Genomic DNA, 13,163 nt, shown 5'->3' on the forward strand with positions numbered 1-13,163 from the left:
TTGTACATATGCCTCATATATAGGCTCAGAAGGAAGAGACATCAATTTTGACAGTACCGGACCACGCTCCGATGAAGGAGAAGCATGCTATCTACAAGGATCTTTTTCTTAAACCCTCTAGAAAGTTATATGACTGTACATCAAGGATGATCATCAAGAAGGAGTTTTCTGTACTGCTTAATCATCAACAAGAGTACCTTTATTGGAGCAAATTATAAATTTGATTGCACTAGATAAAGACATGCAACAATCACATTTGCAGGGAGCATTTAACTGCATGCGAGAGGACATCAGAGAGCTGTGCTCCAAGATGGGTATACGGCTGCATTAAGAGTCAGAATTCTCATCCTGAACGCATCCATTGACTCAGCCACATTCCCAGACACCTGGAAACACACCACTGTTACGCCCTAGTCAAGAAACCAGCGAAGCCCTCCAACCACAGACCAATCTCCCTCCACCGTAGCGAGCCAAGGTCTTAAAGAATCAGACGTCTCACCAATCACCTCAGTAAAGGATCAGCTCCGCAACCTCACGCAGTCTGGACTCAACCTCAACCAAAGTACAGAAAAACCACCCACTGCCGCCACAGATGAAAGGGGCATGATCCTTGACAGCAAAGACACTGCAGTCCCCATTCTACTGGACCTCTCTGCAGAATTTGAAACCGTCTCACACCCAATCACCATCCGGCGTTGTCATGAGACTGGCAACTAAGGACCTGCTCTACACTGGATCTGTTCTTTCTTAACAGATATAACTCAAGCTGTCAACCGGACACCCACCACTCCCCCTTGGACAAGGCCCCCAACATAAGAAATACATTCACAGCCTGCAAGCCAAGGTTCGACAATATCTATATTCTTGAATATCAAAATGGCTGTTCAGGAGGCTCTGCGAGGTTTTGCCCATGTCAACAAAACATAAAAAAATACAATATTCAGCACTCCATGTTAATACCTAGCCAGTCTAGGAATCTTCCTGCAAGGAAAATTACACCTCTTCACTGATCCCTAGGAAAGAACCAGTTTCTTAAAAAATATGAATGGCATTGCTCACGAAGGGCAAAATTAGAAGTTAAACTGACACATGACCTAATCGAGCACTATATCCATACGGAATATCGGAGTTCACATATTACAATGTTAAGCTACAGTAAGGCAGATAAATACTTTGTCCCTCTTTTGGGTGATTGATGACAAAGTCATTGTTACTATATGTAAAAAGAAGCTCACTGTTCATATATCTGTACTTAAATGTTGCAGGGTGGCTCTCCTCCAAAAGAATCTTCAGTATTAATCATAAGCAATGAATAAGCCAGTCAGTCAGTCAATTAGTCTTTATTCGATAATTTGCAATCATAAAAGACACAATACAAACATAAGTGTCATAAAATGTCATAAAACAGATAGCTCCCTAAAAACATACATTCCATACAAAATGTTATATCAGCTTTATCGAATTTCCTAACAATCATGACTAGATTACGAAGTATAAAATTCCATCTATAAAACCATTTCCTACACAATTTGAGAAAAAGGGTGCCTGCTTGCCATTAGCATAGTCAGATAATGTGTGCAATTGCCAGACCGGCCTCCAAGTTTTTCCTTCTCAGTGCCCAAAACCGGCTAAGAAATTTCGCCATCGCGATTACAATATCTGGACGTGTGTTCGAAACCAAGACACCCAAAGCTGTCATACATGATCTGGTACCTAGATTAGAACACAATGGCTTAAGCCACCTTTGACGGGGGCCATTATAGGCCGGACACACAAACAGTACATGGGTTATCGACTCTACCTGGGATGGACAAGAAGGGCAGTAGATATCTGCAACCTTATTCCATTTTACAGTGAAAGATCTTAAGGGGAAAGTGCCTACTCTGAATTGGTGATAATGTTTCCTATCACCAGGTTTCGTAATCAAATTCCAGTAGGCTTCTGCTTCCATTGCAGACTTGTGCTCCAGGAAAATACCTGTGAGTGAGCTACTGCTCACCCTCGACTGTCTTTTTATAAATCATAACCCAGTAGAGTTCTTTGTAATTATTTTTATTGGGAAATAAGTTCCCTATAGGATCGTCCCACAGATGATGGAGCCCCATGTCAAACAGGTTTCCCTTGATCTTCTGCAGCCATTTGATTTTAGAGGACAGTTCAGCAGTTCTAATATGCATTAGTGCGTTAGCATAAGACGCCAGTTCGGGAGTAGTCCAAAGCATCCTCCAGTTCGCAAGGGGTCTAAATCCCGCAACCTCGTCTATGGAGGAACATCCTACGTCAGATAGCAGGGGCTTGATGGGGGTTGATTGGGGAAGGGTGGTCAGCGATCTCAGGAACTTATTTTGTGCAAGGACAAGGGGTGATACATTTTCGAACCCCCAAAGTTCTGCGCCATATATTATGGAAGCTCTAATTTTCCCATTGTAGATCGATAAAGCGGGCCCCAGTGGCTTGGTATGTGAGAGTCGGTGTTCTTTAAGTAGGGCTCCTGCTAGCTGGTTGTGCCTGAGAACTAAGACCTCTAACTGGGGTGTCCAGTTCATCTTCCTACCCATAGTCACTCCTAGATAAGTGAAGGTATCAGTCTGTTCCAAAGGTGCTTTATTCATTTCTACTCTCACTTTAATAAGTTTATGTTTATGCAGCACCATGAACTTGATTTTATCAACATTTACTACAAGTTCTTGGTCGTAGCAAAACTCTGTAAATCTGTCAAGGGCACGTTGCAGACCAGATTGGGTTTTGGATAAAATTAAAGTATCGTCTGCAAACATTAAAAGTGGAACCCTTGAACCGGCAATAGTTGGAGCATCTGTTGGAAAATCGGTGTAATACGAGATAACAGTCAAGTAAAGTCAAAAAGCTTTATTTCGATAAAAGTCATTATCATAAAAGCAGATCAATTATATAAAAAAATTACAGATGAGTACAATTTTTAAAAAGATTCTATATCTCTGTTTCAAAGAATAATTTCAAAAAAGATGTATGTTCAATTAGACATAACCAGCTAGTTTGTTAATTTATAAAGATAAAACAATTTTAGCAGCATTTCCAGTTTAAGAAATTTTTCTAAAAAAGAATTAAACAGATTGTTTTAGCTTTTTGGCTCGAATAGCCCAGGCCCAAGATAGAAATTTGGCTAGGGCACAAGCATAAGGTACACGAGATAACCTCATTTATGAACAGGGAGAATAGGGTAGGGGCAAGGACACACCCTTGCCACACTCCCTTGTTAACTGGGAAACAGTCTGTTAATTCGCCCTGCTGTCCCCACCTGACCTGAGCATAATTTGCCTCATGCAGTTTTATAATCAAGCTTAAGATTTCTAGGGGCATCCCGGCCTCCTTTAGTGTGTCCTATAGCTTGTGATGGGGACTCAGTCAAATGCGGATTTTAAATCAACAAATGCAGCATAGAGAGTTCCCCCTGCTAGGATCACTGTGCTCCAGTATGTCATCATAAATCTAAAGACTTGGTCGATAGTATGACGTGGGGTCGAAAGCCCGCTTGATAGATAGATAGTACATTCTGGTCTACGATCCATTCATTTACTCTGCCTAGCACGAGTCTGGCAACTATTTTCTGTAGGGTGTCAATTAGGCTTATCTGCCTATAGTTGCCAGGTGTGGCACGGTCACCCTTTTTATATATGGGAATGATTTCGGCCCTGCGCCAACTATCTGGAAATGGCACGCCTCTCGCAATGGCAATTATGAGGATAAGAATGTATTCGGTCCAGTTCTTTCTATCTTTTTTGTAGATATCGGCCGGGATACAATCCGGGCCGGGTGCCCTCCTTGCTGGAACCCCTTCCAGGGCCTTTTCTATCTCCTCTTTGTGGAATATTTAAACAACCTCAGTATTAACCGCAGGATAGTCCATAACAATGCTCGACAAGGAAGCAAATTGGGCTTGATAGTGTTCAACCCAGAGTTCGGGAGGTACATTGTTCGCAGGCTAGTTGTCAGAATTTTGACCAATTCTCCCTATTGCTAGCGTTAGTTAAGCTCACCCATCTGTCCTCATCAAAATCCTTCTTCGCCTTTATTTGTGCTTTTTTTGTAATTTGCCCTTGCTAATTTGACCTCTTGAGGAGCCCCTTTCTTGATAGCTTTAGAAAGATGCTTAAATGCGACTCTGCAAGCCTCATTGTACCAATTGGCCGATTTTTTTATTATGTGCCTATTTGCTTTCTTATTTTTTGTGAACAGGGTCTTCAGTTTTGCAAATAGATCCTCATGAGCCTTCTTGATATCTACAAAGGATGTATCAAGAGAATCTAATGAGCCAAGCATGAGTAAAGTTTCTTCCACCGTTGCCTTAATCTGCGTCAGGGTGCCTTCATCTTCTGAGACCATGGCCCATTTCAGCCGTCGGCTGTCTTGTGGCATAGTTACTTCTCCTATTGCGGTTTTCATGTCAGTCAGTGTGGGAGCCAACCCCATCCTGACTCAGGTTACTAATGGATCTTGGTCACTCTCCGGTCCCATCATATCCACAAGTGTAGGCCAGAACTCTAAACTAATGAGAATGTAGTATATTCTACTACTTCTAGTCCCAGTAGAGAACGTATTAGTACCATCTATGCCTGAGGGGGATCTCCCGTTGACAGCCCTGAGCACCCCTCCCTAGGGATAAGCTTTTTAATTGTAGCACTGCCTCTGTCCACTTGTTGATTCGTGGCAGTGATAAAGACGGTATCCCCCAATTCTGGTCTTCCTCCATACTAAGACTGTAGTCGTCTAGGCCTAGGGGCTCAAATGTACAATTAAAATCGCCTGCAATCACTAGGACATTAGTGCCGATTAAGTCATTAATTATTGTATCCAGGAGGGCAATAGTTGGTGACGCTTCCCCACCTGCAATCCCTCTCGCATAGACATTGAATAAGATGAAGTCTACCTCACCCTCTGCACAAATCTTAATAGCAAGAATGTCTGGGCTATCTATTGGTACTTCCGCTATTAGAAATGATGTCTGTTGCTTAACCCATGTAATTAGTCCCCCGCTAGGTCTGCCCTTACTACTTACAACAGCCGCTTTGCCAAAAGCTAGGTTAACTGGACGGAAGATCATGTCTACTGACCAAGTCTCTTGAAATGCGATAAAATCATACCACTCAATGAAGCAGGACCAGTCAGCGGACAAGGTTTTTGAAAGTGAATAAGCCTGTATATCCCCAGGGGTGGCTAAGAAGTGAAAGTCCATTATGGTGTAGTCCCACGCTCAACTCGCCAACTTAATGTTTTAAGAAATGCATATGTGCTGATTGTGATAGAGACCACGGAAGTCCGCAACCTGGAGGGGTGAAGATTTGAAAGAGAAAGGAGCAGAGCAATACGTGAACTGCCGGAAAATGTGCAATCAATTGAACTTGCATGAGCACAGAAATCAAGTGCAAACATCAATAAAAGATGATGATTTTTGTACAATGGATATGATGTAAAGAGGCAAACCTAACAGAAGTGATTTTGAAATAATCGCTAAAAATGTAAGACTGGCAAAATGGAAGCTGCCCGCTGAACGCACTTTCAGTGAGAAGACTGGGTGACGGGAATGGAGAACTCTTCTAACTCTGCAATTAAAAACACCAGCCCAGTTAGTTAAGGTACTAGAGAAAGCGAGAAAAATGGAGGCAAAACAATAGTAGGAAATGACATGGCACAGACTGGACATCCAGAGGAGCAGGTGGCATTGCTGGAAGCAAAAGAAAAAATATCAGAACAGGTCGAGCAGTTGAGGTGCTTTGACTATAGGAATTATATATTGGGAGCGCAAGCATAGTGGGACGGCACCAGGGTGCCACAAGCATGACTTGCCGATCCGGCGTGGCGGGGGTCGGTAATACTAGAGCTTCAGGAATAAAATTGTGACATCTTGTTAGGCCAAACCGATATTAACCTTGCATTCCATAGCCACTACACTGTTCTATATATCAGCAAGTTGACCTGCTCTGCAGAGGACACTGAAGCATTTTTGGGGCCAATAGCCTTGCCTGTTGTGACTCTGGAGGAAGGGGATGCTCCGGGAGGAGATCTCACACTCCCAGAGATTAGAGTTGCCATAAAATCCATGGCTAAAAATAAGAACCATGGCACTAATGGGCTGCCGGTGGAATTGTACTCCACTTAGGTGTATAAGCTCGGTACCCGATTAGTGGAATTGCATAAAGCAGCGGGAGACGCAGGAATACTCCCTGTGACCACACAGGAAGACCCAACTGTGCCCCTACTGAAGCCCGGAAAACCTGCTTACGATTAGACGGCCTACAAGTCGGTGTCAATGCTAAACCTAGACTATAAGATCCTAAGTAGAGTTCTGGCCATCAGCCTTTTGCCTCACATGCCCACACTCATATCGGTAATACAGCCTTTAACATCAGGAGATTGCTTAGGGTGTTGGAAGTTGAAAAGTACAACAAAGAGGAGTCCATGTTTTTTTGGTCGACAGAGAAGGTGTTTGACAGTCTAGAATAGCCCTATCGTAAGAGTTACTTACCTTCAGTAACGATTAGGCCTGAGATTTGTTGCGTGGAACCTGCCAGTTATATACCAACTCTTGAGACCGGGTGAGGACAGGTAGTAGAATATCAGAGAGCTACCATATAGGGCATGGCACCAGGAAGGGGTGCCTGCTGTCTCCCTTACTATTTGCCATGGTTATGGAACTATTAGCTTGTCATGCCAGGGTCGAACTGCGCATCAGGGCATAGGAGTATTAGGAGAGACCCACCATATTGTGCTTTACATGGATGAAATCTTGCTCTTCCTCTAGGATAGGGGGGGGGGACTTCAGAGAAACATAAGGCTATGGACATGTTTGAGGATGAACTTGGGCTTACAAGTTAATTGGCAAAAGTCCTGTCTGTTTCCAATGTGAGCCAACCAGGATAGTCCAGTGGGATTGAGGGGCGTGACTTGGAAATCCCGGTGTCTGCCTTACCTAGGGGTTAAGATTTATCATGACCCTGCAGAACTCCTAGAGGGTAATGTGGGGAAGGCTGTCCATGAAGATAGATCAAGCGCAGAGTTCTGGTTCACACTTCCCCTAGCTGTGGCAAGGAGGGTTGCCTTTGAAATGATAGCCCTGCCCAGATTGCTCTATTTCTTTGTGGTCCTACCGGTGTGGATCCCACTGAGCTTTTTCCAAGACCTCAACTTGCTATCCAAGGGCTTTTTTTGGGGGACGGGCTGCAGAGTGACATTATCTATAATGCAATGACAGACAGAAGAGGGGGGGGGCTTGACCCTCCCGGACTTCGAGCCTTTCTACTTGGCGGTGCATTGTCCGACATTAAGTGATAGCTCTGGGTATATATTTCAACGTATCAGCTCTACTTTATACTGAAAAAAATTAATCCCCAGTACAAAGAATGAAAAACAAGGGGGGAATTTCCAAAAGTGGGAAAATAGGAGTCTGTGCACGGTCTTCAATGACTATGAAATGTTCTTGTTTTAAAGTATTGTTTAAAAAGTGGGAATTTTTTACTTTTTCTTAGAGAAATGTAGTCAGATGTCTTAAATCAAGGACAGCGCTGGTCTTCTGATGGCCCAACTTGTAAATTAGAAAGTAGCAGGACTGTATTTCCTTCCCACATTCATGGCAGTACCTTTATGGGTACATCTGTCAAAATCTCGACTTGTTCCAACTTGTTTTGCCTTTACACAAGCATTTTTATTCCAGGTTTCTCTCCATCAGGGAGTGTATTGGGATATAGGATATCCACAGAGCTATCTTATGGCTTATGAATATTACTGAAGATCCCACAATGGAGAAAAGTTAGTGATATTCTGTTTTTAAAAGCACCTCAATGAATGTCGAAAAGGTTGAGAATTATACGCCACTAATTTAACAATAACTGAACATAAGATTCAATTTCCTCCATTTATTTGGTTTGTTGAGCCAGAAGTCATCAATGTTCACTTGAATGACATATAACAAAAGGAATAAAGCTGTGCTGGTTAAGGTAACAATGAGAAATTTTATATCTGCATCAATAAAGATGGCGCATCCGAGCAGTGCATTCACCATGTAACGATAAACTGCAAGGTAACCCAAAAAAGGTTGAATAGAATTGAAAGTAGTCAAGTTTACATTAAGAAAGGTATGAAAATGCTTCTCATTAAGCATGTATGAACAGAGTAGGGCAAAGAAAATATAAGTTACATGCACCACAACTATTAAACCTTATTTATCAGCAACTTAGTATGCTCATCAAATGGCATTAACAACTATATCATCTGAACCTTTCAGTTACTTGAAGAAGCCACATCTTAGAAACTGAGAAAAACAGTTGGTATAGAGTGCTCAAAACAAGACTTGCACAAAATAAAAATAATTTTGAAATCTTGAACTTGAGACAAACAAATAGTGACTACAAGCTGTACTTAACTGGACATGCAAGTAGTTCAATTTACTCTTGCTCAAGCAGATTGCACTACAAGTAAATTATTATTTAATTTCAATAACATTAACTCCAAACATCAGTGACCTACTTTGATGTAAAATTACAATTTGACGGTGTACAAGAACCACCACCCCCATCTGCTGTCTTACCTGATAATGTGTAGGACAAATCCTATGTTGTTTTGACGTTCACCCTCTCTTGCCCAGTACAAACAAAAGTTTATGCAAAAAAACATTTTTTTATTAAATTACAAATGTTTCTCCACTTCAGTTTATCAGATTTTTCACTACTGTTACTTTTGAGCATTCCCACTAGTCTTAACATTATCTAATGTTAAGACTGAACATTCCTGGTCTCTTTAAATACACAATATTCTGACTAGACATTTATTCCTTCTGCTGCTAGTCTTGCCAAATATCACTTACCGCAATTGGCGACTCAGCTGTTGGAGTATAATTTAACCGGGGAGGAGTCATGAAAAAGCGGGCAGGCCGTTGTTTTTGCCCAAAAGCAGAGATAGGCATTGTTTCATGAGGTTCATTGCTCTGTAGGAAAACAACCAATATAAATACCTGATCAAGAGAAGGCTAAGCTTTTATTTAAAAAAATAAAATAAAAATTAGTAAAACCATTTTTTACAGTTTAAGATAGTACACAACACGCAAATGGGAATGATGGGTGATCACTGGTAACAAAAAAATTCAAAATCCTAAGTGAATATTTGAATGAGACATTGGGTACGTCTAGAGATGTTCTGACATACCAGTGACTTTGTCGCTAGATGGGGGAGTTGATTCACAGTATGCCTGATGAACCTCCTGAATGCAATCTGCTCACTTTGATTATCTTTAACCCATACCGACCATGCTAATCACACTGATGCACAACTGTTGTAACGGGTATGACTGCAGCAAATCTACACACTAAGGAGAAATGGGAAAAGGAGTTGTGTCGTGAAATAACAGATGTACAGTGAGCAAATGTCAGCAAATAAAAGGTGCCTCAACCAATGGCAAGTTCAGAATAATACAGTAGCAATAGATCCATAGAGTGTACTATACTCCAATCAGCATGGTGCAATATGGCCTAACTGGTGATCCAAGTGCTGATTTGTTAAATCTGGCATAGGTTGAGAAAACGTCTCTGGTTTGGCTTGTTTCACAACCCATTTCAGAGGGCCACGGGCAAGTAGGAGTTACTGGGCCCCACCATGGCAGCTGAGGCATTTTACTTCCAATGTCCCTGGGCCCGACTTACTAGGATTACGGAGTAAACGGGTCAAGTATCCCTTCTGCACTCAGTTGTGTAGTCCGAGCAGTCAAAGGTTCCCCGGGAGGGGGTAGTCTACAGGATAGTGAAAATGGGCTCACAATTAAAAGTGAGTGCAGGAGCAGTAATAAATCATTGTCCAGTCAAATACACACTTTTATGAAAAAAAGAGAAGTTTATTTCTACCACCTATCACACACAGGAAAAATATGACATTCACAAACAATCACACAATTCCCCCTGAGGTCATGGCTCTAGTGTTTCTGTGGAGATTCCCTGACCCACTCTCTTCTCGCAATAGTGGTTATTCCCTATTCACTACGGTGAACATCTAATCTAGGGTATGCCCCACTAGAAGTTCAAGTCTCAAGAGTTCCCTTTGACATTAAGTTAAAGTCAACAGAGTTCCACCGCTGCAGTGCTACTAAATGAAAGTGGCCCCTCCTGGCATACGGGGTTCGCCAGCTCAGAAATACGCAAATTCCCTGACCCAATCGGAGTAGCACGAATATGGCTCAAGTTACGGTGGTCGGTTACTTTGTCCAGCACACGAGCAATGACTCAATCGGTGCAGCAGGGGTTTCCTCGTGCAGGAAGTCCACTTGACAGGGCTCCCCACTGGACCTTCCTGCCTACAACACTCTCCTGTTTCTCACAGGGCACACTGGTATAGGCAAGAAGGCAGGCGCTGGTGCTCCAAGGCAGGTGGTCTTGGACTCCATGGGTTATGTTCCCTCACCCAGCAGGGAGACTAGCAGGTCTTGCCCATCCCCAGTCCTCGTCACAGGCAGAAGTCTTGCAGAATTTCGCCTCCTCACAAAGCCTGTCTGGTTGCTTGACGGATTGCAATTTTTGGGCCTCAAACTACTCTTCCTATAGTCTATTTCCAGACACCAAATGTAATTCAGAGTGAGTCTTTTACTTCTTATGTTGAAATTATGTTACTTTTGTTGTGTCTACTCCTCTGCTCCCACTTCTTCCTGAAAAGGAGTCTGCCACAGCAGGAGTGTCTCCAAAGCGGATAGCCCCACAACACAGGCCATGGGAGTGACTAGAGTTCATACCTGGATTTTGTGCCACATTGAAAATCACATCAAAAGCACTATTCTTTATGATTGTCTTATCAGCCTAATCTCCTTCCTGCGAGTTGCCCTGGCCCCTTCCTTGTGACCTCTCAGTGAAGGGTACCCTTTGAAGTGCACAGGGGAACCCTGGCTCTCCCCTTCCCAGTGTATGTCCTATACAGGATTGCAGCAATACACAAATCTGTCTTGGGGAGATTTCTTTCCTTCCTGTCCATGTTTCACCACGCAGGCCCAGGTCTCCTAAAATGGCACCCTGCACCCTCCATATATTGTACCATCCACAGGCACACAGCATGTATACAACATACACGCACTACACAGTACTGTATTCCCTAGGACGGTACCGCTCATAGCCAAACATACACCCAGCATATGCATTTAACATGCATGCACTGCCCCGGTACTGTACCTTTTATGTACTGTATCAATCATATGTACACACACATACAGCATATGTGTTTAACATGCACACACTGCACCCTCCATATACTGTGCCACTCACATATACAAATTCACCCAGCCCATGAATGTATCCTGCATGCACTGTACAACACTACATCCTCCGGTACGGTACCACTCATAGCCACACATACATCCAGCACATGCATTCACCATGCACACACTGCTCAGTACTGAATTATCCATGTATTGTATCCCTCCTAAGCAGATACACCAAGCGCAGATACACCACTTCTGCGCTGTGCAGCCCTTCACACCAAACCGATGAAGGCTACTGGTGAGGTAAGCGCACAGCAGCCGACCATTAACAATGACTGAGCTTGTAGGCCTCACTCCAGTGACAAAGGGTAACACGCATTGGCATAGCCAATAGGTCTTTCCTTTGGGACCTTATAAGTATTTAGTTATGCAGCACAACATCCATGGTGCAACAACATCAACTGTTGCATGGCTAAACACTTATAAGGTCCCAAAGGCGAGACCTATTGGCTATGCCAATGCTTGTTCCTTTTCCTTCACTTTCCTACATGGCTTCCTTCCATCCCTTTACAGAAGCAAGGTCACTTTCCTGTTCTCTAAGTGGGCATTCCTTTGCTCTTCATGTAGCAAGGGGGGTCGTTTGCTTGTTACTTTTAAGCTAAAATAATGGTTGAACATAGATAACCTTATTCACATTTGTCTACATTTCGCCTCCTCTATCCAGGTAAGTAGGACATATATAAAGCGCCATATATAAATGGAGTGTTTCTAGCCACTGTCGTGTGAATTGCCACATCAAGATTGGCTTAGGGAAAGAATGGATCTATTGGTGAATGGACTATTAAATATGGCGGGCGGTCGTCCGATGGAGGAGGAGGACTTTGTCTCTCTTGAGGGCATATGAGCTCTTAACTCTGCGGGAAAAGCGTTCTCCCTGGAGTGCCGGGGGTGGACCGGTAGTCGGAGGGGGCTGTAGAGGACATACCCCTTGAGGGAGTTCCCCTGGGTGCAGAAAGGAGCGGCCGCAGAAGAGGCAGAGAAGACCCCCTGGGCTCCAAGTTGGTGAGCACACATGTAGAGCCCACAGTGAAGAGCAGACATGTAAAACCCACGGTGAAGAGCGTCTTGATCATGGGAGGTGGGGGAGGGGGCAGAGTGGGAGGATGAGACTGCTCTCAGGGCCTGTGGTAGCACAGCAGTAAAGATGAATCTAAAACAGGCAGCTTAGCAGAACACTGGAGACAGACAGATGGGAGAGTAACAAAAAGGGGATGTGGCTGGCCTAAGGTACAGTGAAAGAATAGGGAGTGATCAGCAAGAGGGCAGCACATTGCTCTAAGAGGCTTGGCAAGTAGAAGTGTGAGCTGCTGTGAGCAACAGCGACCTATGAGGGTAATATTGGCCCCATGGGAGGAGAAAGACACACAGTTGGGCACCAGAGGGTTGGAGCGGGTCAAGAGGGTAAAGTCAAAGGCCCTTGTGACAGCTCTTTTCAGGCACTCGTGCTTGTGCTGGCATCCACCTTGCGGGAGTGAGCCCCGACACGCGGGCCATCTGTTTACAATTAGCGCGCGCGCCGCTGCTCGCTCCCGCAAGGTGGATGCCAGCACAAGCACAAGTGCTTGAAAGGAGCTGACCAATTTCTAAAGGTCATCTCCTAGAGTAACGCATGCGCGCTGCCTAGGCGAGACCTAAAAAGGACGTGTTCAGTCCCACTGATCACTGCATGCTATGCTGCCACTATCGCACTCATGCTGCTTAACTCCTGCGATTTGTCTAATTTACAAATGAGCACAACAAAAGTTTTTTATTATTACAATATACTTCAACAATGACAAATGTATGTGACCAAGCCATTGCTATAGCTTCGGGGCCTGGAATAGTCTGTATTGTCACACTTGTAGGAGTGTGATGGTTAGTAATTGTGTTGGTAATGTCATTGGCTGCAATGTCAGAGGCT

General features: G+C 43.7%; 1 protein-coding gene across 2 annotated transcripts in view; it reads right to left on the reverse strand.

Moving 5' to 3' along the window:
• The window catches only part of LIN9 (lin-9 DREAM MuvB core complex component), a 478,167-nt gene that overhangs the window by 190,154 nt on the left and 274,850 nt on the right, over positions 1 to 13,163 (reverse strand). For both annotated transcript variants that reach the window (XM_078647550.1, XM_078647551.1), the window contains exon 9: positions 8,837 to 8,956. In XM_078647550.1, coding sequence (XP_078503676.1) covers positions 8,837 to 8,956 — 120 coding nt within the window. The remainder of the gene's footprint in view (positions 1 to 8,836; positions 8,957 to 13,163) is intronic.

The sequence above is a fragment of the Lissotriton helveticus genome, chromosome 6, assembly GCF_964261635.1.
Source record: "Lissotriton helveticus chromosome 6, aLisHel1.1, whole genome shotgun sequence".
Classification (NCBI taxonomy): Eukaryota; Metazoa; Chordata; class Amphibia; order Caudata; family Salamandridae; genus Lissotriton; species Lissotriton helveticus.